This window comes from Numida meleagris, chromosome 4 (genome assembly GCF_002078875.1).
Source record: "Numida meleagris isolate 19003 breed g44 Domestic line chromosome 4, NumMel1.0, whole genome shotgun sequence".
Taxonomy (NCBI): Eukaryota; Metazoa; Chordata; class Aves; order Galliformes; family Numididae; genus Numida; species Numida meleagris.
The window spans coordinates 22,187,991-22,212,330 of NC_034412.1; the positions used below are offsets into that span (position 1 = coordinate 22,187,991).

General features: G+C 51.5%; 3 protein-coding genes across 6 annotated transcripts in view; all 3 read right to left on the bottom strand.

The window, feature by feature from the left end:
* DUSP28 (dual specificity phosphatase 28) lies at positions 69-1,902 on the bottom strand. The gene is made up of 2 exons (XM_021396732.1): positions 1,394-1,902; positions 69-299 (listed from the first exon to the last, which is right to left on the bottom strand). Exons 1-2 carry the CDS (start codon positions 1,802-1,804, stop codon positions 171-173), a joined length of 540 nt encoding a protein of 179 aa, XP_021252407.1. The 5' UTR covers positions 1,805-1,902; the 3' UTR covers positions 69-170.
* LOC110399050 lies at positions 2,481-5,693 on the bottom strand. Of its 3 annotated transcripts, none has more exons than XR_002438852.1 (4): positions 3,836-4,446; positions 3,113-3,171; positions 2,852-2,958; positions 2,481-2,733 (listed from the first exon to the last, which is right to left on the bottom strand). XR_002438852.1 is itself a non-coding variant. In XM_021397198.1 (4 exons), exons 1-4 carry the CDS (start codon positions 5,560-5,562, stop codon positions 2,653-2,655), a joined length of 642 nt encoding a protein of 213 aa, XP_021252873.1. In that variant the 5' UTR covers positions 5,563-5,693; the 3' UTR covers positions 2,481-2,652. The 3 variants fall into 3 exon arrangements, 1 of the variants encoding a protein (XP_021252873.1); XR_002438853.1 differs by lacking the exon at positions 3,836-4,446 and adding an exon at positions 3,422-3,814; XM_021397198.1 differs by lacking the exon at positions 3,836-4,446 and adding an exon at positions 5,168-5,693.
* The window catches only part of GPC1 (glypican 1), a 174,548-nt gene continuing 157,022 nt past the window's right edge, over positions 6,815-24,340 (bottom strand). For both annotated transcript variants that reach the window (XM_021397196.1, XM_021397197.1), the window contains exons 4-9: positions 17,972-18,137; positions 13,911-14,041; positions 11,953-12,072; positions 11,265-11,398; positions 9,999-10,174; positions 6,815-9,331 (exon numbers count right to left, since the gene is read on the bottom strand). In XM_021397196.1, the coding sequence (XP_021252871.1) occupies positions 9,114-9,331; positions 9,999-10,174; positions 11,265-11,398; positions 11,953-12,072; positions 13,911-14,041; positions 17,972-18,137 (945 nt within the window). In that variant the 3' untranslated portion in view covers positions 6,815-9,113. The remainder of the gene's footprint in view (positions 9,332-9,998; positions 10,175-11,264; positions 11,399-11,952; positions 12,073-13,910; positions 14,042-17,971; positions 18,138-24,340) is intronic.

Sequence of the window (24,340 nt, forward strand, 5' to 3'; positions counted from 1 at the left end):
TCTGCCCCTTTCCCAAGCACTTTCAACAGCCATCTTCTGAATGAGCGTAAGGAACCATCCACGCAGTGTAGCAAGTAAGGCATTTTATACATAGGTGATATATGCTGCCATTTTTTTTTTCTACTTCAGCTGCAGTGAGCTGCTTAAAAACGGCAATGTGTAGAGATGTTTTAAAATGAGTTCAGTCCTTTGCTCGGCAGATCAGACTGCTTTAGTATTTTCAAATCTTCTTCATATCTCTGTAGCTGAGACCAAAACCCTGCATTGGGTTCTGCTACTGGCCTGGCAGTCTTCACCGTCTAGAAAAAAGGAGAGATGTTACAGAAGCATTGGAAGTTTTCATGCAAACCGATTTCTTCTTAGGCTTTTGAGAAGATTTACTTTCGTTTTGATTTTGCTATGGAATAATAAATGGATATTTTTGATGACCTCACTCTGTGCTTGCATATGTTCCTTGTTATGCAACAGATTCATGGACAAGACATGAAAAGGAGATGCTGGGTTTGCTGGAAATGTGGATGTCTCTTACAAAGAGAGTGAAACTTGGTCACATGTCTGAAAGCCTTTGTGTAGTACTGAGCAAAGCAGTTATCTGTATTAGAAACATCGCAATGTATATATACCAAATGGATGAAGGCTGAAAAACTGTGAAGCATCTGTTCATTTGTCCTATTTATTAGACAAGCATCCTAATGAAGGTGAGATGCTATTATTTGTAGCTAGCTAGCCTCTGGCTATTTAGCAGGCCTAACAGATGGTGTTTCTCTGCTACATAAGGCTGTCACACAGATGATATGTATGCAACAGCTTTAGAGCAAATCCTGCAGCACGACTTCTGCAAATGCTCCTTTTATTTTCACTGATCTGCTTCACATCTCTGTCTTTAACTCCATTTATCATGAATAAGCAAATGGTAGGGAAAATGTTCATAAGCAACTTTGAATGCACCTGTTTCTACCAGTGCTTAAAACCTATTTGGATCTGTAAGTATGTTTGTCCTATAAGCCTGATATTGCATATTTATTTTTCCAAGTGGAGGGGTAAAAAAAATTTATGTTTGAATTTTATTCAAATATCGAGTGTCTAAATAACTGGTCATAAACAGGTGAGAGCACCAAGACAGCTGTGAAATGTATTTCCATCTAGAAATCCTAGAATCATTAAGGTTGGAAAAGACCTCTAAGGTCACCAGGTCCAACCGTTGACCCATCCTCACCATGTCCCCAAGTGCTACATCCATACAGTTTATAACACCTCCAGGGACAGTGACTCCACCACCTCCCCATGCCGATGCCTCCCCATTCTTTTTTCCTGATATCCGCCCTGCTCCTATAAGCACCGTATGTAGTGCCCAAAAGCCCTCTGAGTATAATTGTGGATGTAAGTACAGTACCTCAAAAGCATCCTTGAGTGGGAGGTTTTGGTGTTTCATCAGGTAAGCAGTGCAGATAGCAGCGGATCTGCTGCGGCCGTTCTTACAGAACACCAGGCACTTCCCGCCGCTCTTGACAGCTTCTTCTATGGCATCGCTGCACGGGTCAAAATAGCAGTACAGGTCCTCAGCTGGGTCATCGAAAACAGGCACGCGCATGCCTTGGGCCTGCTGGAGGCCAGGGAAGGGCTGCTGCCTGGTGACATTCACGCAGAAGGTGACCCCCTCTCGCACGAGCAGCTCCACGTTGCAGGCTGTCCTGGCATTGCTGATGAGCAGTGAAGCGGTCACCTTGCCCACTGCAGCTCCGCTGGCCAAGGGCGCGGTGTCCCCAGCACCAGCAGCGCACTGGCTGCCGCCTCCCAGCAGCATGGACGGGTGCTCATGTGGCTTGTGCCCACAGCTCCTGGCTGTGCTATATTTAGTCCCTCTGTGCAGGCTCAGTGTGAGGGATGCAGGCAGGTCCTAGTGCCCACTGTGCTGTGAGAGCAGCGTTCATACAAAGCTAAAACTGACACCCACAGGTTGAGTTCAAAACAACTAGATGTATGTGACCCCTATTCCTGTAGCAGATCCCTACAAAAAGATAAGAGCACTCCCTTACCCAAAGGGAGTGCTGCTGCCACCAGCAGCGCCATGTGGAGCTGAGACCACCATCCCTCGGCCCTCACCGACATCACACGTCCTCCAAGCACCCTGACAACTGCCCTGGGGGCAGCTGGATGCGGCAGGATAGGTCTTGCACATCAGCACAGGTGCGGCTGTGGGGCTGTGGAGGTATTGTCTCCTGGTGCAGGGGCAGGGCCTCCATGCACAGCTGAGCACTGGCGGCTGCAGGAGGTGCTAGGGCTGATGTGTCCCAGTGTCCTCACACTGAGCATTGCCTTGCCTTGAGCAGATCCCTGCCTGGCTGTGAGGCAGCCAGGAGCCTGCAGCCGACATCTGCTGATGGCACGAAGATGAGCCTGGATCATTGCAGTGGGAGGACACAGGCTGGTAGGATTGGCATGAAGCAGAAAGCAAGAAAATAAGACATCAGCTGTGTGGGGCAAAGGTGCATTTTTATTTCATAGCAGAGAGACAAGAAGCCAACCTGCACACACATGCCATCACGTGGCCAGCAGCAGCAAGCCAGTGACCCCAGACCTGGTGCAAGAGGAGCAGCTGGCACGGGCACAGGGCTCAGCATCCTGCCCACCTTCTGGTACCACATCACCCTGTCACTGCCTTCGCCCCAGGCTTGGGGCACCTGGCTGCAAGAAGACCCTCACAGCCAGGGAGGTACCTTTCAGCCTGGGTCCCTGGGTTGGAGAGGAGAAAACGTGTCAGGAGAGGATGGCCACACTACCACCCAGACCAACGATGGCCAAGAGAGCCATTGTGCCACCTGAGTGGACATCTCAGGCACACAGCACCCACCTGGTGGCTGGCACTGCCTCCCGGGGCCACGCTCCTGGCTGCTGTTGGAGGCTCTGCTGCTTGAGGGCGCTTCCCTGCAGGCCTCTGGCCCTGCTCCCTGGCACGCCCTGGGCACAGTGCATCAGTGTGGGTTAGGAGCCTTTGTGCGAACATCATCAGAGCTCTACTTTGTCAGATGGGAACAGGTTGGTTCCCCCTAGCACAAAAGGGCACTGGCTGCCACATTACTGTCCTTGTCCTGCACTGCCTCCTTTCACCTACCTTTCACGGGTTTCCTTGCGCCGCTGAGTGCCATGTGATGAACACACTGCAGTTCAAACCTGTGTGCAGGAAGGCACTGGTATGATATGAGGTAGGGTGGGTCCTTCCCAGCACTCATCTGCTCCCAGTGCCACTTCAGCCACCCTTCAAACAGCCCCAGGGCCACCCTCAGCTCCACAGCACCCAGCAATGCTGCCAGCGTCCCTCTACGCATCCCGTGAGCTCTGCCGTGGTGGTGGCAGTGTGCAGGGGGTGTGCAGAGCAGTCCTCTCTCACTGCCCTGTGTGAAGTGGGCACTGTGATCAGCACCTTCAAACGAGGCCACCGCAAGCAGGGCCCGTGCAGGGCTGTTGGCACCCACACCCACTCTGGAAAGACGATGACGCAGCCTGAGCGTGTCAGGGAAGCAGCAGCTGCTGAGTGAGGGATCACTGAGCTCAGCACTCCTGGGACCTGCAACAAGGGCACAGAGCTGGGGGAGGCAGGGCTGGAGAGGGGAGCTCAGCTGCCCATTGCCACAGGACAGTGCTGCCTCGCACAAGCCCTCCTGTCCCCATCAGCCTGCCCTAATGAGTGGGCACTGTGTGAGCACAGAGCGGTTCTTGCTGAGCTGGAGCCCAGCACGAGGGGCTGCCCAGGTCAGGGCCGGCCAAGAACAAGTGCTGCTAGCAGATGCCGGCTTGCAAAGGGAGCGGCAACACTGAGGAGAACCAAAACACTTACTCTCAACAGAACTTCCTTCAGGGTGTCTTTCCCTGCCATCACTTCCAGGAAGTCATGATAGTATTTCATTTGCACTCGGGCACCTTCGATGAGGAGCATACCAATGTCCCTCAGGACGAGCACAACATTTCTTCCCTGCATGATGCAGCGAGAGAAGAGGGACATGGTGGCCTGGATGCACCCCACCACTCTTTTTGGAGACACGAAGGTGGCTGCAGCTATCTGAGTGTACCGCAGGGGCTGCAGTACTTTGTTGCCTGGAAAACCACACAGAAGGGATGGGGCAGTTCCACAGCCAATTGCCAGCAGGCTGCAGCCATACCACAGCCCCCGGGCCCTCGGGGTGCCTCGCTGCAGCAGAAACAGAGCTGAGCAGTGTCTGGAGCCAGTGGTGCTGCAGGTCCCAGGGCCTAGTTCCCTCTGGGTGGGTTTCTAGGGGTACTGGCTGCTGCTGGTGTGGCACACAAAGCCTGCTGGGGGACCTGCTCTGCAGTGAGCGGTTTGGTGGTGAGCAGCATCAGTTACTCTCCCAGGTGGGAGAAGGAGGCAAGAGGTCTGCTCACACAGCCATGTGGTAGGGAACAGGCACCACCCAGCGCTGCAGGGGACAAGTCCAGGGGACACCTCACCTGGCATGTATGCCTCATCATCCGTCAGGTGGTGACCTTCAGCAAGATTCCTGGCCAGGCAGAAGACAGGTCTCTGCACAGCCAGGTGACCGGCCCCAACCCGCACCCGCTCAAGGATGGTGTCAAAGGAGCCAAGGGTGGGAATGCGGACGCCCTATGGGCAGATGAGACCAACAGAGCAGCAAGGTGAGGATGGAGGCTGCCCTGCTGGAAGGGGTGCAAGCAGCTGGTAAGTCCCTTGCTCCCCATGGGATGCCATCGGACTGAGCGTCCAACGGTCTTCCAGCAACTTGGAGATGTGGCCAGACTTGCACAAGGCTTTATTCTCCCTTGTCCCGGTCTCCTGGGCTGAGGAGGGGGGCAGGTCATGGTTAGAGGTGAGAAGGGTGCAAGCCCACCTTGCGCTGCAGGAGCTGCTGGCGGACATGGGCAGCCACGGTGTCCCAGACGGTGGCTCTCACTAGGCAGCAAGTGAAGGCCGGGTCACACTCTGCACCCGCAGCTCCCAGCCCTGCAGCCCACCCTGGCCGCATGCAGGGACATGGCCATGCCCTGCACAGAGGCATCCCGGAGAGGGGTGCAGCACTGAGTCATGCCCTTGTGGCACTGGGCTGCTTGGGATGCCTGTGGGGAGCCTGGCACGGCAACACAGTGCCGGCAGGTTACAGCTGTGCTCCTGCCAAGTGCCTGCAGAGAGCCTTACCTGCAGAGGTGAAAGGTGGCCCCATAGGGCCCCCCCAGCCAGCATCCCAGAAGTCTTTCCATGGCTCTGTTCCCCTGGCACAGTGCTTGCCCATGGGGAGGGTCAGTGGGGAGCGCACTTGGGCACCCCAGTGGTAGCACCCTGCCTGCCCATGTCCGCTCCCCATGGTGGAGCACTGCACTGTGAGGCACTGCCCGTGGGGCTGGAGTGGAAGCCGTGACACAACAGGGCCCCTTGTTGCCTTGGCAGGGTCTGGTCCCCTTCCGTCTGGGGGCACTACACGTCCCCCACCTTGTGCCTCTCCAGAGGGAGCAGCGTGCCTGGGGCAGCTGCTCCTGGAGATGGGAGTCTATGCTGCCTGCCCAGGTACAGAGCAGCCAAGTGCCATGCCCCATGGCTTGCAGAGCCCCTGCAGCTCCTGCACTGCTGCTGAGGATTTTCTTCTTGTCATGGCTGCTCGGTACCAACGCTGTGACCTTTCCTTGAGGGGTAAGAACTCTCCACCGAGCCAATGGCAGCAGCAGCCTGGTGGTCGTGGGTTTGCGGGGCTGACAGTGTGGGGCTGGGACTGCTCACCTTCAGCATCAGCAGATGGCACAGCTCCTGTGCCGGGGGTACCTCGCTGTGGGGCTGCAGATGGTTTCCGGGGCCCCAGGGAAATATCTGCAGACAGTTGCCCTGCAGTGGGTCTGTCATGGCAGGCGTGCTATCCTTTCCCACTGCGCCCTTCGCAATGTTGTAGCAGTTAGTTTGCAAGTGTATGGTGTTCAGCGTGTTCACAGACCAACAGAGGTGTTTGCAGATGGTTTTAATTCATGAAGAGCTGCAAGTCACTGTTATTTAAAGTTATCATCAGGCACAGAGGAGGCAAAGGAGGTGACTGCTCTGCAAACAACTCCAGCAGAAGACCACTATCTCCACACTTGTCCATAATTATAAAATCTCTGCGTATGGCACCTTATAACTGCAGGACACCGAGCTAAAGAAATACCTCAGTTAGAGGAATCACTCACTGTATTAGATTTAAGTGGTATCTGCATCCAGGCAGGTAGATTTTTGTAGTTTCCAGTTACCAAGTCATGCTCTGACACTTCAGTAGCTGCTTTCAACATGTTGCCTCGACCCTGCATCCATCCACCTCTGGAAGGGCAAGGTGCAGAGATGAAGCACTGATCTTTCTGCTGAATCATTCAGACTCTAGCACTCGCTTGGGATGGCACATCCATGTCTCTGCGGTGGCCCCGTGTTCGGCTCTACTTGCGTGCTCTGCCAACAGCTGCACTGGTACAAGGCCACTGTAAATAACGAGCCCAACACTTGGCTGTGACACATACCAATGGCCTTTCTGATTCTGTGTATTGTTATGCCATGACTTCTTGTGCCTTCGTATGAGAATGTTCAGAATACTTGCTTTGATGACCCACAGTCTCTTTGTCTGGTTTGCATGTACATGGCATCCATAATACCCTAGCTCTAGTTTCACCAAGTTACATAGGATTGCTGATGAGGAAAACCCATGACAAACTGGGCGGTTCCAAGCAAGGGTTCATCCCTCAGGAATACTGAACTGGCCTTTATCTGTGCCTTAAAAGGGAAGAAGAAACCATACTCAGCGTCAGTGGAGAAGTAATCAAAGTGCCCCGTGAGTACAGATTTGTCTCCAGCCTTTTTATTTATACAAGGATTCAAAGAACATTTTTTTAACTTTAGATAAACAGTGCAAGAGAGTTACAAGTACCATGGTGACAGAAGGAAATAGGTAACTGTCCAGCTATGCCAGTAAGTGAAATAATTCTGACTCCTGCAGACAGAAATGCGTCTGTTTAAAGCAAAAGTGGATGTGAGATATTTGCTCTACCTTAGCCCCTCCCAAGCCCACCGGAAAACTACAGGCAGTTTGTTGTCTGCAAATGGTGAGCGTCTGCACTCAGCCCTTGGGGACACTCACCCTAAGTAACTTACACGTTATGGCACAGAAAAGCAGGCTTAAGGACACAGACATTTGGGAATCCGCTGGTTCTCCCTTTTCCACAGACAGGAGACTTTGTTGATACACTTCTCCAGACCACAACTCTGGCATCCTGAGGACAAGGCCCGTCCAAACCAACCCACCACCACTTGCACACTGCTAGCCCCAAAGGCTTAGCTGCTCCTGCTATTTTCTTCATGTAACAGAGCTGATAGTGTGGACTATTTAACTGTTAAAGCATTAACAGGACACGGTGAATTCTTGGTTATGGTGTGCTCCTCTCAGAGCCCAGAGGGAGCTGGTTAGTGTGGGAGGCTGACAGCAAACTGTCACTGCATGGAGCTGGAAATGATGAGGACTGCTTCCGAAGCTCTGCTATGCAAAGCATTGACCTCAGCCTTTGTTTTTAAAGCTCCAACACAAACTTTCTTGGATGCAATGTTTTAGTGCCCTTTCCCCTTTTGCTTTGCATCAAAACTTTCTGCAGTTGTGGAAATCTATGTAACTGAAGGCTACATTTGTGTTGGCAATTCTAGTTAAAAGAAGAAAAAGGACAGGAGCTCTTTAGACCAGTAAAGGTGATGTGGAACTTGCTGCACTTCCAGAGCTAACCCATGACTGCTGTTTATCCATAGCTGTACATGGCTGAGCCTCACAGTGCTGCCTGTCCGTGGCCTACCGTACTGCTGCCAGACGCACTGGGCAGGGAGGGCACAGCAGCCCTCACCCTGCACCACCACCCAGCACTGGGCACCCTCTGCCCAGCCCCAGGACCTGCAGCTCTGCCCGCTGAGGGACAAGCTCCGTGCCAACTGCTGGCATTGCCTTGCTCATGTTCTCATCCTCTCTTAAACTGCTAATGTCAAAAACAAGTTTTAGGCACGACCAACTGCCACAGCTGACTGCCACCAGTGTGCTGCCTTAAGGTAGGGGGTGATGCCCATGTGTGCCCGTGCAAGCTCTCACAACCAGTCACAATGCTCTTGTTGGTACACAGCCCCTGGTCTTTCTAACTACAAAAAAAAAAGGCATTCACACCTATGGCTGGGGCCAGAGGAGGCAGAGGCAGCACAACTATCTATGACAACTATGTCCAGTAAGGAATCCTACTGTGCATACTTTCATCTCTCTGTTACCTTTTATGGTACTGCACTGCAGGTAGAAATTGGACCATTATTACTTGGGTAAAAAATGGCTTTCCAACTAGCATGCAAAGAAAAAATACCCCAGCCCCCCACCCCTAACACTCATTCCCAGTCACTTAGATGTAGGAGACCTACATTTAAAAATGTCGTCAGCTATGAGCTCTAGTCAATAAACCCATTTGTGACCTTTCCAAAGAAAAAGGGAGTTCTACATTTTTGGGTCCAGCAGTCACTGCCAAATCATTTCAGTTCAACCCACCACATCTGCTCACACTTCCATGTATGCAGATGGAAGTGAAGGGCCACCTCTGCCTGGTTCAGCAGTACAGAGGAAAACCTCGGAGGAGCCCCCAGATACCTGCACAGCGCAGGTGCGCTCGGTCTCCCTGCGTTGCTCTCAGCCCGGCGTGTTAGGAAGCAGCACACTAGGCAGCACTCTGGCTGGTGGCTGGGTAAGATCAGGGGAACTGCATATTCCGCTGCAGGCAGCACAAGAGCTGCCCCTGGAGGGGCCACCAGGAAGCCTCTCTGTGAAGGCTCAGTTCAGCCCCACAAGCCAGTTTTGTGGCAATAACAAAAGTAAAACAATGAGGTATGGAAAGAAGGGCCCAGCATTGGGGAAGAGACCAAGAAAGAAGAAAACAGCTCAAGCACTGCCAGAAATAGCAAACAACTGAAACCTTTATCTCCTCCCTCTATTTTTTTTCCCCTTTTTTCCTTTTTTCCTTTTTTTTCCTTTTTTGCGAAGGTGAAGTACATATGTCCTCTTGTTGGTTGGTTTTGGCAAAGTGAAGCCCTTGGCCGCAGTCTCTTTCTTGGTTGTCCTGCTGAGTTACCGCCACAAATGCTGCGCGGCAATGGAAGCCCCCAAAAGGAAGAGGAGGAAGGCAGAAGGTAAAGATCTGCTGCTGGCCCCAGTGATGCCGTGTCCGGACTGCTTCGGGATAGCGTGCGTTTCTGGCTGTCTGGTGCTGGGGCTCTTAGAAAGTCTTTTGCCACAGACATCATCAGGACAGCTGTCACCGCTGCCTGAGCCGCTCATGTCATCGCCTGTGCAGAGACAAAGAGGGGTGAGCCCAGCCCGGCTTGTAGTGCCCACCCTGCCTTCTTGTTGTGCACTGTGCCAACCCTGGGCTGTGGCCACAACTCAGTGCAACCTGTTTGTGTGTCACTTGTGATCCCTCGGGCAGGTTTTTGCGTGCCTGTCCCACCCCACTGAAAGGCCCGGAGCAAGCCCAGAGCTGTCCCCGTGCAGAGATAATGGGTGCTGCCCCATGGGGAGCAGTGGGGTACAAGGACACAGGCACAGCATGGAGGGTTGTGGCAGCAGAAAGGTGGCACTGTCCATGGCAGGGACAGAGGATGCAGCTGCTGAGAGCAGAGAGCAGAAAGTGCCACAACAGGGCCTGGCCACCATCTGTGTCCCCCACTGTGGGATGCAAGCCTGGAGCTGATCTCCAGCAAACTCAACCACCTGCTGCTGCAGCAGCCAGAAGGCTCTGGGAGCAGCAGCCTCATCAGCCAGGCTGGGCTGGGGCTGGGGAGAGCACCTGAGTTTTCAGCACTAGGCCAAGAGCAGAGCAGCCCCTGAGCACCCTGCAGCAGGTTGGGTGCACCTGAACAGAGCCTCTGCAGCCAAAAGCCAAAAGCCAGGGGTCAACGGCCCCACCGTGCTGCAGGACCAATTGCACAGCCCCAGCCCAGCTCTGCTACTCACTCGCATCTTGGAAATCCACGTCATTCCCGATGTTGGCGTTGCCCAGCCGGTTTGTCATGATCTTCAGCTGCATAATTTGCTGGCGAATGGTCATATCTGGCTTGGTGATGTCCACCTCCACCTCTGGGTTGTTAATCTGATTAGCTAAGCCATCTCCCATCACTTCGGGCAGGTAACTGTGAAGGAAGGTGATAGGCTTACACATCTGCCCCCAACTAAGTTCAGCTCTCCCCAGTACAGATACCAGTGACAATGCAGCCTCTCTGAAGCATAGAGCAGCACAGTCAGTGGTGTTGGGTTGTTGAACAGCCCTGGGCAGGGAAGGAGGCCGAGTGCCTGTGCCCGCAAGGTGCCGAGCAGCAGGGGCTCTGCAGATGGCCATACCAAGGCTGCAGGGATCAAAGCCTGCACAGGAAGTCTCTTGTGTTGACATAGCTGGCTCTAGGGATGGCCAAGCTCTGCTGCCATGGTCAGGGTCCATCAGAGTCTGGGCCTCACCCTCAGGCCATCTCAGCTTCTGGGAGGTGCAGCATCACTGTCCCAGCGTGGGGAGAGGTTTGCTGCTCTAGGGCTACATGCGGGGCTGAGAGATTGCTCTGAGGCTGATACCCATGGAGCTACAGTAACACTGCATCCACTGTGGAAAAGCTTTGCCCGTACAAGAGGCTGAGGAACACCTTCACTGCTGCTCTGGTTACATGCTACAGGGACTGGCATCCTGGGCTGGCTGAATCCCCCCGCCCCAGTAAGACCAGACAGGCTCTCAGGGAAACTTCAGTGCACTGGGGGCTGTCATCCAGAGCTGCACTGCTCCCTCCTGCAGCCCATCTCTTCTCACTGCCATACTTTAACATCAGCCAGGGATGGCAGTTGTTTCTGCAGCTGCTGGATGTCACCCAGGTATGGTTAAAGGACCTACATGCAATTCTCAGCAACAGTTCTGGAGTTTGAGAGGTAAATCCAGCTCTTCTGCCTTCTGAATGCACGCAGTATTGCAAAATTGCTTAATTAGTACAAAACTACACAGCTATTTCACGGCAAATGCATCCTGATTCTTAACCATCCAACATACAGCAAAATGACAAGATTGAAATTCCCAGGCACCAGTTTCAGAGGAAATGCAGCATTTCTCTGGCCAGGGACAGACCTTTCCCCTCAGTCTGAGTGAGCAGAGGTGGTTGATGAAGCATAACTGCCTTTTATTAAACCCTGCCTCTCCCACCACCCTGCAACAGTGCTGTCCTGACACCATGACCCTCTCCATACCTGCCCTTGGTCATCCCATTCCAACACTTGTCATCCGCTGCTGAGCTGGCCATTACTTTTTTGCTGCACAGGACGCCGGGCAGGGTGACCCAGTAAGACTTGAGAGCTGTCAGATTCCCTTTGGCATCTAAAACCTATAAACAAAGAGGACGCTCAGGGCCGGGACAGCTGTGGGGCATCTCAGGGCTGCAGAAAGGACAAGGACTCTGGCTACTTTTTTCATCTTACCATCATGCAGTCTGATTTTATGCAGACACAGAAGCGTCACCGACTTTCCCCTAAAGAACAACCCTCAACCCAAGCACCCAGGGCCAAAGAGTACATGCTAATGATTGTTCTGGTACTGTGGGGATGACCAGGAGAAGATCCTTTTCTGGAGCGTAAGGGCAATGCTGGGAAGCAGCCTCAGTGGGAGCCAGGAGAGGTCTGTCGAGGTGGGACAGGAGGACTGAAGGGCCTCTGAAATGTTGGGCCATGGCACATCATGCAGGATTTTGTCCACAGAATCCAAGACCTCCACAGAAGACTCAGTGCTCATGGAACGACAAAGCCTCAGGTCCCAGAAACACAGAGGGATTGCCCACTCTAGAGACAGGGACCTCATGTCCCACTCCCCAGGTTGGACACACTGTGCAAGCACGGCCAGCCTGGCATGCCAGTGGCAGAGCTGTTTTGGAGGCAAACTCACCAGCATCTCCAATGCCACTGCAGAGGATTTGGCTTCTAATGTAACCTTCCCCCTCCTTTTCTTGTCCTCACTGCTGGAGCCTTTTGTGCTGATTTTGGGATTTCCACAGCCTTGGAAAACCTGAAAAACAAACCAAATTCTCAACCCTACGCTTTGATACTATTCCCTTAATTAATTTGGACGCCACAAGCAATTTTTTTTTTAAATGTTTATCTTTCCCAATTGCAAGATCTCCGAGAGTCTGGTTTAGTTTCTGGTCAGGCTACTCTTGTTCCAAGACTTGTTTTCAGCATGCTGTAACTGTTTTTGGTTACTGCTATCATGCAAAATGCTCAGCACAAACACAAAATTAGAACGTTTTTGGAGGAGACACTAATGTTGATATTAAATTACAGCTAGCAATTTTGTCTGTTCCTATTATGATTTAAAAACAAAATTCTGGGAAGCCTGAGAAAAATAAGATGGGAGTTGCTCACACTCATTAAATCAGTGGTGGGGCCTTTGTAACTGCAGAGCATGTGAGCTTCCCTGATTAGGACAATAGGCAGAGGGGGACTACCCCAATGACTCTCATGATGGGTAAGCACACTTCAGCAAATGAATACCCTCTGACCAGGAGAGCATTGTGGATATGTCAAGATCTGTCAGGTTGGATGTTTCAAGGCCAAATGAGGATGCTAGATGGATTTATCTCTTAACTTTGTGTACTTCCTGTCCCTATCACCCTATCTACCAGCCAGGAGGCTTCTGCAGCTGAAGGAGGGCAGCAGCCTAGGCTAGTCCTGGGTTCATCTGACAGTGATACTTTACCAGATCATTGTGCTGTGCTCAAACCAGAGCTTGCAGTTGCAGTAATTTGCAGCTCCAAACTTTTGCTACCAGTGGCACCAGCAAAGATTGCCACATTCACCTGGCCACTAGATCTTACTGAGAACTTTATCAAATATGTTTTGTTGTTCCAGTCAACACTGGTCACTGACTACACTAGACTATTTAATCCCTTTCGATTTTAGCAGACTTACTATATGTCCCTTGGGAACACCCTTCTTTTCAGATGATGCCACCATGGGCTTGCTTTTATGTGGACAATTTCTTCCAACCTAACACTGAGAGAAAGAATATGGTCTTTCATGTTAGAAAATAAACCTAAATGAGTACTTGGATACATACTCCCATTAGTGCTGTGATTTGTGCTAGTGAATTCTTGCTTGGTTAAGCAATACTTTTGTCCCTTCCCCTCTCCAAGATCCAGTTAGGGCCTGCCACACACCTTTCATCTGCATCTTAGCCCTAACTGTGGGATAGCTGCAGGGCTCAGCAAACGCCTGGGCAGAATCAGAAGCCCCGGAGGTTCTCTCACCTGCAGCTATAGAATGGATTGTGATTAACTGGATAAATACATAAAAAAAAAATAGAAGACCAACAGAAGAAAATCTTCATAATACACTTCTTGAAAGACAGGTGAGCATCAGGAGAGCCCCTCCAAGATGGACTGCCAAACTGCAGCTCTGTCCCACAGACACAGTCTGGGCGTGGTGTTTCTATCACAGAACAGTACCCCAAAGCAGGCTGAAGCAGCTGCCTTCTGTTGCTAGTGTAAGAAGGACTGTGCACTTCCTCTAAATGCCCCAGCTCAGTCAAAATACTTCAAGGCTCTTCAGACACAGAGGTACATGACAGCAAATACACCATGTCACCCACAGTCACTGCACATGCAGTCCCACCTGCGTGTCCGTACCTAAGGAAAGCTGACTGTGGCAGAGAGGAGTATTTGAAAATACTTGAGAAGGATTTTGTCTGTCTAAGACGGTGCTTTCCCATCATTAAAAGAGAGTACATCTCATCTCCCTTTCTTCCTTCATCTCCTTTAGTTCAGTTCAATAGTGAGAACAAAAAACATTTGATCCAGGCAATTACATACAGTGTATCCTTGGCCAGGCTCAGGCACAGGCTCTTACCTTAGCTGTGATTGAATCTTTGTTTTCTTGCAGGTTAGAAATAGCTTCAGAGATCTTCAAGTGAATAGTCCCTATTACTGTGTCTACTTTGTATGGTCCATCAATCCGATCAGCCACAGCGACCAGGGCATCTGGTAAAATAACACAGAGACATCCTTTCATCAGAAAAAGCATGTTAAAGCTCATGCTCATGCTAGGTGGGATAAGCAGTTGGCCTCTGGGAAAATTTGCTAGAGGATCTCTCTCCATTTTCACTGCTGTTCAAACCTACGCTCATTTTCCTCCAGAATGGGTCAGCTCTCGAAAGGGTGGATGGGGTGCCAGAGGTACTGGATGAGGGCAACAGCTTCTGTGGCAGTGAAAGAGCAAGAAAAATGAAATATCATGCACTAAAGGCAAAAGAGCAGACTGAAGCCTACAACTAAACTGATCAGTGGGACTGAGGGTGTGCCTATTGCTCTCAGCTCGCCTTATCTTTCAAAGCTCGGCTCTCCAAGTGCTCCTGCTTGACCTGGAAGTGCACGCCAGCATGAGTGCTTTGGGACTATGCTTGGCTTACAAAAAAATAACCAGCCTCTGCCTATGGAGAAGATTTTCAGCACTCTGTGGGTCTGAAGCAAAGGCAGGCTGTCCGCACACAAGTCATGGGGCACTGGGGAATGCCGCACAGAGGAAGGCTGACATCCTCAGTGTCCAGCCAGAGTTAAGCAGAAGCTTTGGACAGGTCCCGAACTGGTCTTAGACACCTAAATTCGGATTGTAAGCAGGGCTGACTTTGTCAGTCAAAAAAGCCGCTGCTAAGCAGCTGCTGCATCAGTTTTTTACCACTTCAGCTCTAGTAGTCTGGAGGCCAGGCCATGTGTAAGCCAAATCAGGATTTACAGACTTGGCAGTTCCTTGTGACCTCAGGTGGCTCCAGTGTGGTCTTTCATTCCCCAGGACACAACAAATGCTTCCTGGCAGGACAAGAGATCTGGCAAAGAGCAGGGGTGGCCCTCGCTCACGTAGAACAGAAAGTACTTCACTTTCCTTCGGATTCTCCATATGGAAGAAAACACCTGTGATGGCTTCATGTTAATTTTCCTTCTCTGCACAAAGAGGGTCAAATCCCAGGGTCTACACTGAAAAACTGCATGGTTCATAAATGAACTCATTCTTTAGCAGTGATTAATTTTCTATCCTAAATCCTGATACCTTCCCCATCAGGCTGGCAGGAGACTGTCACAGCAGATGGTGTGATGTTGCAGAAAACTTATTCAGCACACGTTCATTCTGCCGATATTCATGAGTAATGAAACCAGCAGGTGAGTTGTGCCCAGCAGTTCAACAGAGCATCAGTAAAACATGTCCCTCATCCTACACCATCCCATAGTGTGTAGTGCCACCTGTGATACTGCTTTAAAGCACTGAGCTGCACAGCACATTTCCTGTGAGCAGGGGTCCAGCCAGCCAGGGCACAAATGGGGACCACAATCACTTCAAACGTGCTAGGAAAGCATTCAGTCCCCTGTCTGTGCAAAGCAGTTGGTCTTGACACAAAGGCCCCAGATGTCTTCCATGAGGTCCTGCAGATGTTGTGCAGAAGCGCTAGGTCCACAGTAGAAGCACAACGTTAATGAGGATGGCCTGATCCTGAGCCCACCGCTCAATGTAACAGCATATGCACAGCCCTCAAAAATATATTCGCTTTTCTACTGCATGGCTAATGTTCAGGTCCTGACTGCTCTCAAAGAATGACCAATCTGGGCAAGTACTAGAGGGGGGATAGCCATCAGAATCCACAGAAGATACCAGATCATGCCCACATAGCTCACATTCTGTGTTCTGGTCTGTAATATAGGATTTAACAACATGCACAGTCACAGCCTGGAAACATTACGTATTTACTTTCAGCACTTAAAAAAGTATAAAGGTTTTGCTGATTAGCTTGAGCAAGAATGGAAACAGGGGCCTGAGTTTCCAAGTTCATGTGCTCTTTTCTCCTGCAACACAGTCCTATGGCAGCATTTATTTGTAAAGCTAAACATGCCATATGAAGTGGTAATGTTTTTGTATTCTGGGAAATAACATCTCCTGCAACATCAGAGAGCTTGCAGTACAACTTTGCTGCCACTGAGGGGTTGCAGTGTCATCTTCAAGACTATATATTCAGGCAATTATAGTCTGCAGATGCAGTAATGTTGCGATAGAGATATTTAAATCAAAGTCTGCATCCCCAAATTAGTGATAAATTATATTTGACCACTTCCTATAAAGGTCTTTAGTTTGACTTACCCTAATTTGTCAAACGGAAAGAGAAACACTGTCTGTTGTAACCAAGTTCTCTCCAGCTACATGGAAGGGCCGAAAGGTAAAACATGGACAACGCCATGGAACTTCTGCCTTTTCCTGCATGTTTTGCTCCAGTCTTTGCTCAAACAGTGACTTCTGGCACTAAAACATACAGACACAATTTGAAGGAAGCTCCAGTTTCCTCCCAGCCAACACCTCCTGACAAGATCAGAGTCTGCTGGGCAAGAGGAACCCTCAATAACTGCAAAATGCACCATAACAATGCAATTCTGTCAAGCCATGGGAGCAGTGTGCTGACCTTTCAGGAGCTGGGCAGTCACCCTGCCAGGAGAGCAGTGACAGCTAATAGTTGGCTTGCTGTGGTCAGAGAAGACAAAGCTTCATCAAAATCCTCGTGTAAACCCTTGGGGAAGGGAATATTCCTCCCCCTCTTCTGTAGCAGGCTACCAATGGCAAGTACATCCAATTAGCCACAGCACACTGCCACTTGGTTCGTTAGCTCCTGGCAAGAGGCAGGCAGCTGGCCAGTGCACCCCGCTGAGCACCGGCCTCTGAGTGCAGCAGTGGCATCCTTATTTGGCAATGTCCCCTGAGAGGGAGGTTACACTCATGGAGCTGCAGCAGGGTTGCTGATGTTAGTACTCCAGCCAAAATGTACAGCCTGGGAGAGAAACAGGAGCTTTCTGGGCATGCATAGAAGAGTGAGAGACCCTGGCAGACAGCAGTAGGGGCTGTGCTGTAACACCGTCACACTGTTTCTAAATGCTGGCTCTCACCAGCCTTACACAACATTCTCAGTTACGTCACAAGCCACTCTCAGCAGCTGTTCACACTCAAACCAAGGGCCACAGCCTCTGGAAAAACAGCTGAGTGATACACGAGGTACTACAAGAGATGCCCATGTCCAACTGGGCAAGGCAGAACTGCCTACAGAACTGCCTGGTAGAACTTTTAGATACAGCGTTGAGAGACATGGTTTAGTGGAGTTATTAGTGGTAGGTGGATGGTTGGACTGGATGATCTTGTAGGTCTTTTCCAACCTAGCTAATTCTATGATTCTATAACTTCTCTGCTCTGTGTTGCACAGGGTATCAGAACACACCATCACAGTGATATTTCTGGCTTTCAGCTCAAGAAAAGGACACCTCTACACACTTGCAACCCCCTTCAAGAGATGCCCATCATCTTAGCTGAGTGACTAAAGTGAAATGAGCTCTTTTCTCATTTAAAATACAAGCCTAATTTTCCCATTCTTCATGTGACCTGTAACCTCTCCCTCCCATGAATTTATGAGGCCTCTTTCCATTCAGAAGTAAGCAGTTCTGATCCCTTTGCTCTCCACTCATGGAAAAGGTTCATGGCTTCATGTTTCTAGACCACACCCCAAGGAGGGCTGCCCAGGGATTCCCATGTGCTCATACATGCTGTGGTACGGATGAGGCAGCAGGACCTGTCCCTAAGCCTCAGCCTTTGGGAGGAGATGACAGATGACCCAAATACAATGATTGGGCAACACCAGGTGAAGATGGGGAAGATGGAAATGCCTGAACTCTCAGTTAGCCAGCCAGTAGCACTTTTTAATGGTATTAAAGCCCAGAAGAACATCCTGAAATAGATTCTAGACTTCAGATCACAGGCAGAGAAGTAGTGGTGTAAAAGAGCCTCCTTCAGCTCTTCCAGTGGCTCTTTCTGTACTCTCCAAACAAGGCCTCAGACAGTTCAAAAGGTGCCATGAGGCAGCTGTGGAGTGAGGAGCAAGGCCACCTTACCCATCAAGTACTTCCACTCGGTGTTCAGGTCAGCTTGGTTGGCCAGGCAGCCCTTCACCACATTCAGGCAGTAGTTGCTGCACGGCTTCACGTTGGCCATGCCCCGGCAGTGCGGGCAGTACATCAGCTTCATGACAGCGCGAGTGCACTCGTGGCTGAGGGACACCTGGGGAGACAGAGCAGAGTCAGAAACACAGGCAGCTGAGGGGGCCTGGCCCCTCAGCATGCTCTGAAAGGCAGGTGGCTCCCCAGCCATGCCACCTTTAACCAAACCACCCACAAGGCAGAACCCAGGGCCCCCAGGCAGGGGCCCCAGCCTCTGCAGCACAGAGGTGCCCCATGGTGCCTCTGACAGGCCCCATGGAGGGGCTGATGGAGCTCGCTGCTCCCCTGTCTTCTCACTGAGTGCTTCCTCCCCTCTCCATCTTTGCTTGCACCCATTTCCAGTTCTCTACTCTTTCTTTTAAAATCATTTACAAAAATAAATATCAAATGCCTGCATGCAAGCCTTGCCCGGTACCAGGTAGCTGTCACTCCCCCACAGGGGAACAAATGGTGAGAGGGGCAAATGCCTGAGCCTCAAGCTGCTGCTGCAGCCCTGAGATCTGCCCCTCATCTCTTCACTGATTGCGAAAAATACATTTCATAAAGTCTTTTACATTTTTTCTGGGAGGAAGGAGAAACTCTGAAAAGAAAGATTCACTTCTGGGCTTGAGACAGCAAATCCCTCAGCCTGCCCATTCCCAGGCAGATGGGCTCCTGGCCAGCCTCAGCCCCAAAAGCCAGCTGCTGCTGGGCTCTGTCTGGCAGGAGCGCACTGACATGGCCTCCTGAGGACATTCCTTGGCAGCACAGCTCAATCTTTAGGGTCTCACAGAACTGAAATTGTGACCTCTTCCCTGCCTCTGCTTTAGGTGCTGTAGGATAAGTGGGAGCACTGAGCATACCAAGGTGCTGCTCTGCTTTCTTGCTGAGCTGTGGGCCGTGCCACTGGGGTGATTCCCACGGCAGAGGCAGGGAGATGGCACGGCATGGTGCAGCCGCAGGCTGGGAGATGGAGGTTTCATCCCCAGTGCCCCGCAGGGAGGAGAAGGCCGCAGCCAGAGGGACAGGCACACAGAGAGACTTGCTGATATTTTGTCTCGGGTTTTGGACAGATGACGGAATAGTCACTGAAAAGACAGCAGGCACAAATACTAGAGACTGCTAACACACTCTGCTGAAGACCTTCCACACCCCCAGTATTTACACCTAAGTCAGGAGATACAGGTAGAAGAGACGCTGACCTCTCTTTCCCAGATGGAAGAATTTCTGCTGATGACTTTGTCTCAGTGTGCTGCAGGTGCCCAGCACAAGCACCTTGGACTGCTGTGTGAGCAGCTCGTACCTGGGCGTGGGGCACGGCCTTTCTGCAGGTTGTGGGGAGCAGGCAGTGGCAGGGCTGGACATGGCCACGCACAACCCTGGCCTGGTGACTGGTGGCACTGTGTGGCCTTCTGGAGTGATGAAGCTGGGCTACTTTGCTTTGAAAGCAGCAGCGTGGAGTTGCCACAATGCCACGATGTCACTCTCGCAGGTGGCTCTCCCTGAAGGAGGACAGGCATGGGATGCTCGGTGCCTGGTGAGGTGGCAGTCGCTGCTGCTCCTGCCCTGCAGCCTGCCCTTGGACCTGCAGGTGGCATCTCCCTGCACCTGAGCCTGACAGGGGTCAGGCATTCAATCTCTTGGCAGAGAGGATAAATATTGATTTGTACTGGGGAAGAGACCAGGCTCCTCTCCTTTTCTCCAAGGAATTATGCACACCACCCATTTGCAGCAGTGCTCCCTTTTCATGGGCAGACTGCAGGTGAACAGAAAACAGAGGGATGACAGGGCAGGAGGAGCAATGTCAGAGAGTGTTCTGCTCTTGTTTCACTTGGCAGAGCTCAGCTCTCCATCGCTCCACCCAGCCTGGCCCTGTGCTTCTGCTCCTTGCAGTGCAAAGCAGAGGGAAGGTCCCCAGAGCTCCTCCCTGCGTGGCACTGGCCCTGCACCGTCCCGCTGGGGGTCTGGGAGCACATGCAGGAACAGAGCCCTTCGAACACCTCTTTAGTCCTTGCTGAAGTGAACTTCCCATTTTGTTCAGGGAGCACCTCTCCCACAGCAGACACAAGCACATCTGCCCCGATGGACCCTTTCCAAGGAAGGGGTTTTGTTTCCTTTGGTTGCCACTGCTGAAGCACTTCTACTTCAGCTGACATGCTTTGGAAAAGCTGAAATAGAAATAATAGAATCCCCAGATGGCTTGGGCTGGAAGGGACCTTAAAGCCCATCTGGTTCCAGCTCCTGCTGTGGGCAGGGATGTCATCAACTGGATCAGGCTATGGACACAATGCCCCAAGGGGTTCCTCTGGTCCTGCCCCCTGCCCCCACCACCAGCCTGAACCAACCAATGCAACAAAGACAAAAAAAAATAACATTACAGCAAGCCCCCACCCACATACCACCAGCACTCTTAGGGCTGGTAAGCCTGAACCACACCTCAACAGAGATCCCCATGAGGAGTCTGCTTCTCCCACCGCCCTGACACATACCCACCCCATGGGAGTGAAGTGCTCACTCCAGGCCAGGGAAGCCGAGACATTTGAGCTTTGTTCTTCTGCTGCTACCCTTCAGCCTCTAAGGCACCCTGCGACATTCTGCCCACCCTCCTTCCCAGCAGCCCATTGGGGGTGTGCAGTGATTGGTGGAGCAGTGGGACATGTCCTGCAGTCAGCACAGCCCACTGGAGGCAGCACATGGCCTGCAGCTGAACTGAAGGCCAGCAGCATGCGTTCATGTCTGAGTGATCTGCACAGCGTAATGACACAGCACAGTGAGTGACTTCTCTGAGTACCGCCAATGCAGCCCAGCCTGTGGCTGCCGAGCGTCTTGTCACCACAGAGGACCTGCATTACATCACCTGGGAAACAGCAAGTCCTTGGAGTTCAGGGGCTTTCCCTGACAGCTGCTGGCAGGCTGGTGGGACACAGCCTTTTCCCGCAGGACACACCCAGCCCTACTGTCCCCTTGCTGCTCTAGAAGGACCTGTACGCATCAGCCACGGCCTGGCCCTGCCCCACCTGTACATGTTAGCCATGGCCCATCCCTGCCCTGCCGCAGCACAGCCATGGAGCATGCTTACCAAACATTGCATGGCTTGGAACACTGGTACCAGAGCTCACCTTACAAAGATGTAATTTTCAACTACATTGTCTGTATAACGACCTTGATTTCCCATATTGACATGTTCTCCTTTAGCTTTAATGGCACCTATAGTCCTGCCTTAGCTCAGTGACACAGAAACTGCATAAAGATGTCAAGAAGAAATGCACGATACATTGAAGAAGCTGCCAAAAAAAGAATGTTACTGAGAGATATGGCTTGGAGCCAGGGCACTCCTCATTCAGCTGCCAGAGGGATAAATAAACATGCCAAACAAAGCCAAGCCCAACTTAAAAATACATTATTTCTATGTCACTGCTTAGTTAAAATCCAGATACTCTGTTCTGATCCCAGTGACATCAGTGGGAGCAGTCCCTGAAAGTCCCTGAAAGTGCAAATCCAGCAATGAAGTGGTAAGGAAAAAATGTTATCTTCTAAAAAATACCCCAAATGGGGGACAACTTGGTCTTGAGCAATGAATCATTTTAATTGAAGCTACTTTACAGCTGGAGATACAGTAGCTGATTTGAGTAGCAATGAGCTAATGTAATGGGAACAGGTGGCTGCGGCACACAAAGCCCTGTGCCACCACCAGCACTGACATTTCAAGGAGGCTGTCATCAGGTATTATTCCATGACTGCGCCTTGCATCAGCAGCCGAGCTCTGTGCTTTTCCATGGCTGCTTTCCAAAGCCTGATGTGCCCATGCATGGCTGATGGAGCCACCCATCCAGCTGCCAATTGCTGGAGGCAAGCACTTGGCCACAGCAGAAAACAGCCTCCTGTGTGCCATGGAGGTCTGCAGGGCTCGGGGCACCAGTATGCAGTGCTGGGACTCACCATGTGCCGTGCGGTACCGGCGGCTGCAGAGGGGCCAGCGGGGAATGAGCACACAGGGAGATAATACGAGAGAGAATTGAGAACACACGTAGTTCTTGGGATTCAAACTGGTATTTGTTTCCCTCAATTTTCCCCCTCCTGAGCAATGTTTAAATCAATTACAGTAAAATTAATGACTTTTGCAAGCAATTTGCTGAGAAGATGGGCTGGGGGATTAGTCCCAAGCTAGGTTCCTTGCAGCCACCCCAGACAATTTAGAAAACATTCAGCCTAGAAGGCTTTTAACCAAGACAGCTCCTGCCAAGCAGCTTATTAATATGCTTCCAAAGCAGAGTCTCACAGAAATGCAGAGGTTGAGGGACAAGCAGTCACCCACTCTGTCTGCCTGCACTGAGGCATGTGAAGGGAGAATAAAGCTATCCGATTACCTAAGACATGAGTTCAGAATGAACTTCTGAAATGAAGACACAGGGGAGGCAAAGCTGCTCATGGAATGGGAAAAGCAGCTCAGCCATGTGAGGCTGTCCTACACGGACACTTGGGGACTGAAGGCACCTGAGTGCAGACATGCTGGGGACTCCAGTTACCTCAAGACAAGCCAATTATTTTCTGTAGAGTTGGCTGGAAAGACCAAAGAACTAAGTTTGGGATGCAAAGAGCGTGGTCATGGGGACTGGTGACAAAGAGGTGCCAGTACTGCGACAAGCTCTGTGTCATCGTGTCCAGGAGGTTGAGGGTTTCTTTGACAGGGCAACAATCCTCCTCCTCTTCCCAGCATCCCAGCTCTGGAGGAAGGCTGAGCTGTAGGAAGCCACAGGCATCTGGCAGAGCAGCACTGAACTGTGATGGGGCAGCGTGTGCAGCAGGTCCAGCCACACAGCACAGCTGTGTGCACCCGCTTGGAGGTCCTTGGCTGTCCTGCACCCACACCCCGCAGCCAAGCTGCAGATGCTGCTTTTGAAATGTTGGCTTAGATCAAGGGAAAGGAAAAAAACAAAAACCACTCCACCCAAATTCTTTCTCCTTTTGAAGCCTTGCTTGAAAGCAAATGAGAACCTGCAGCCTAGCTGCAATGTGATGGGACTCCGTGGCCTTCAGGGGCCTCTAAGTGCATCTGAAAGGCATTTAACACCAACAGAACAAGTGGAGTTCTTGCTATTCCTGTACCCCTTGCACGTTCAGCCCCAGGCTCCTGTGAGCCATCTGTGCCTCATGCCCCTGGGAGCCGGGGGCAGGTGCAGGGAGGGCTCTGGGAGGAGGAAGAGGACGGATGGTGGAAGGGGAAGGCCAGGCCAGCCCGTAAGGCCTATGGCTGAGGCTCAGTAGCATTGCGGGCTCTCTCTGCTCTGGAGTTCCCCAGGAGCTCCCTGCTCGGAGCAGCTCAGGCCCTGCCTCCCACCCACCCCTCCAGCTGGCACAAGGGCAGCAGCGCCCTGCAGCAGCTGGGTGCTGCCTGACACTGCGCGGGGATCGCAGAGGTGAGGACAAAATGTCTGTGTCAAATGTACATCAGATCGGGCCTGCACAAATCCACAGGTGTATTTTTCCACTCAGAACGTCTTGCTGTCTGGATGGACGTTTTAACCCCCAGGATCACCAGTTAAACCAGCACTGTTGCGCAGCTCACATTTCCGAGCCAACTGATGCTTACTTAAAGCCTGCAAGCCAGGGGCAGCTCTCTGCACCACCACTGCGAGAAAACACAGCAGATCTGCAGTTTGCTGCTATTCTTGTGCACCTTTTATTTTCATGTTTCATCTCCACAGTCTCTCCGAGGAAGGATCCTCAAAGTGCTGTGATCAAAAGAACAGGGGGTGTTGTGATTTCCACCTCCAGGTGTGAGCTGCACATCAGGGCCCTGGCTGCTTTGAGCACGGATGGGGCTGTGAGTGCCTGGACCATGTGGCGAGCAGCTGCCTCGTGCACCTTTATGCCAGTCCTGCCACAATTAGCACCTTGGTGTGTGTTAAACAAATCAAGATTTTTCATCTTTCCAAATAAAACTCTAAAAGAAACAGCTGCTGGGCTGATGGAAATATGATGCTTTCAAAGTCTAATTAATTGTATAATCACTGCAGTCATTATTTTCCATCTTCCTCACAGAAATGCATGGCAGTGAGTCCATGGAGCACCATGGGTTTTAAGCCTCACCAAGCCCATCATCCAAGATGCATCAACTGTGTTTCCAAAACCTCTTTTGAGGGACCTGAAAGCAAGCCATGGCTTTTGGATGCAGCAGCAGGGCACAGATGACCTGCAGCTGGCAGCTCTCCTGCTTCCTCCTCACTGTGCTCAGCTCGGCGCAGGGTGAGGTACAGAGGACAAAGGCTGGTGCCAAAGATGTCT

Coding starts and splice junctions, on each gene's coding strand:
- DUSP28 (XM_021396732.1), bottom strand. CDS start 1,804: ATGCTGCTGGGAGGCGGCAGCCAGTGCGCTGCTGGTGCTGGGGACACC. Junction 300..1,393: donor CACTCAAGGATGCTTTTGAG/GTACTGTACTTA, acceptor CCTTTTTTCTAG/ACGGTGAAGACTGCCAGGCC.
- LOC110399050 (XM_021397198.1), bottom strand. CDS start 5,562: ATGGGGCATGGCACTTGGCTGCTCTGTACCTGGGCAGGCAGCATAGAC. Junction 3,172..5,167: donor GCCACCTTTCACCTCTGCAG/GTAAGGCTCTCT, acceptor TCCTGCACACAG/GTTTGAACTGCAGTGTGTTC. Junction 2,959..3,112: donor CGCAAGGAAACCCGTGAAAG/GTAGGTGAAAGG, acceptor CACTGTGCCCAG/GGCGTGCCAGGGAGCAGGGC.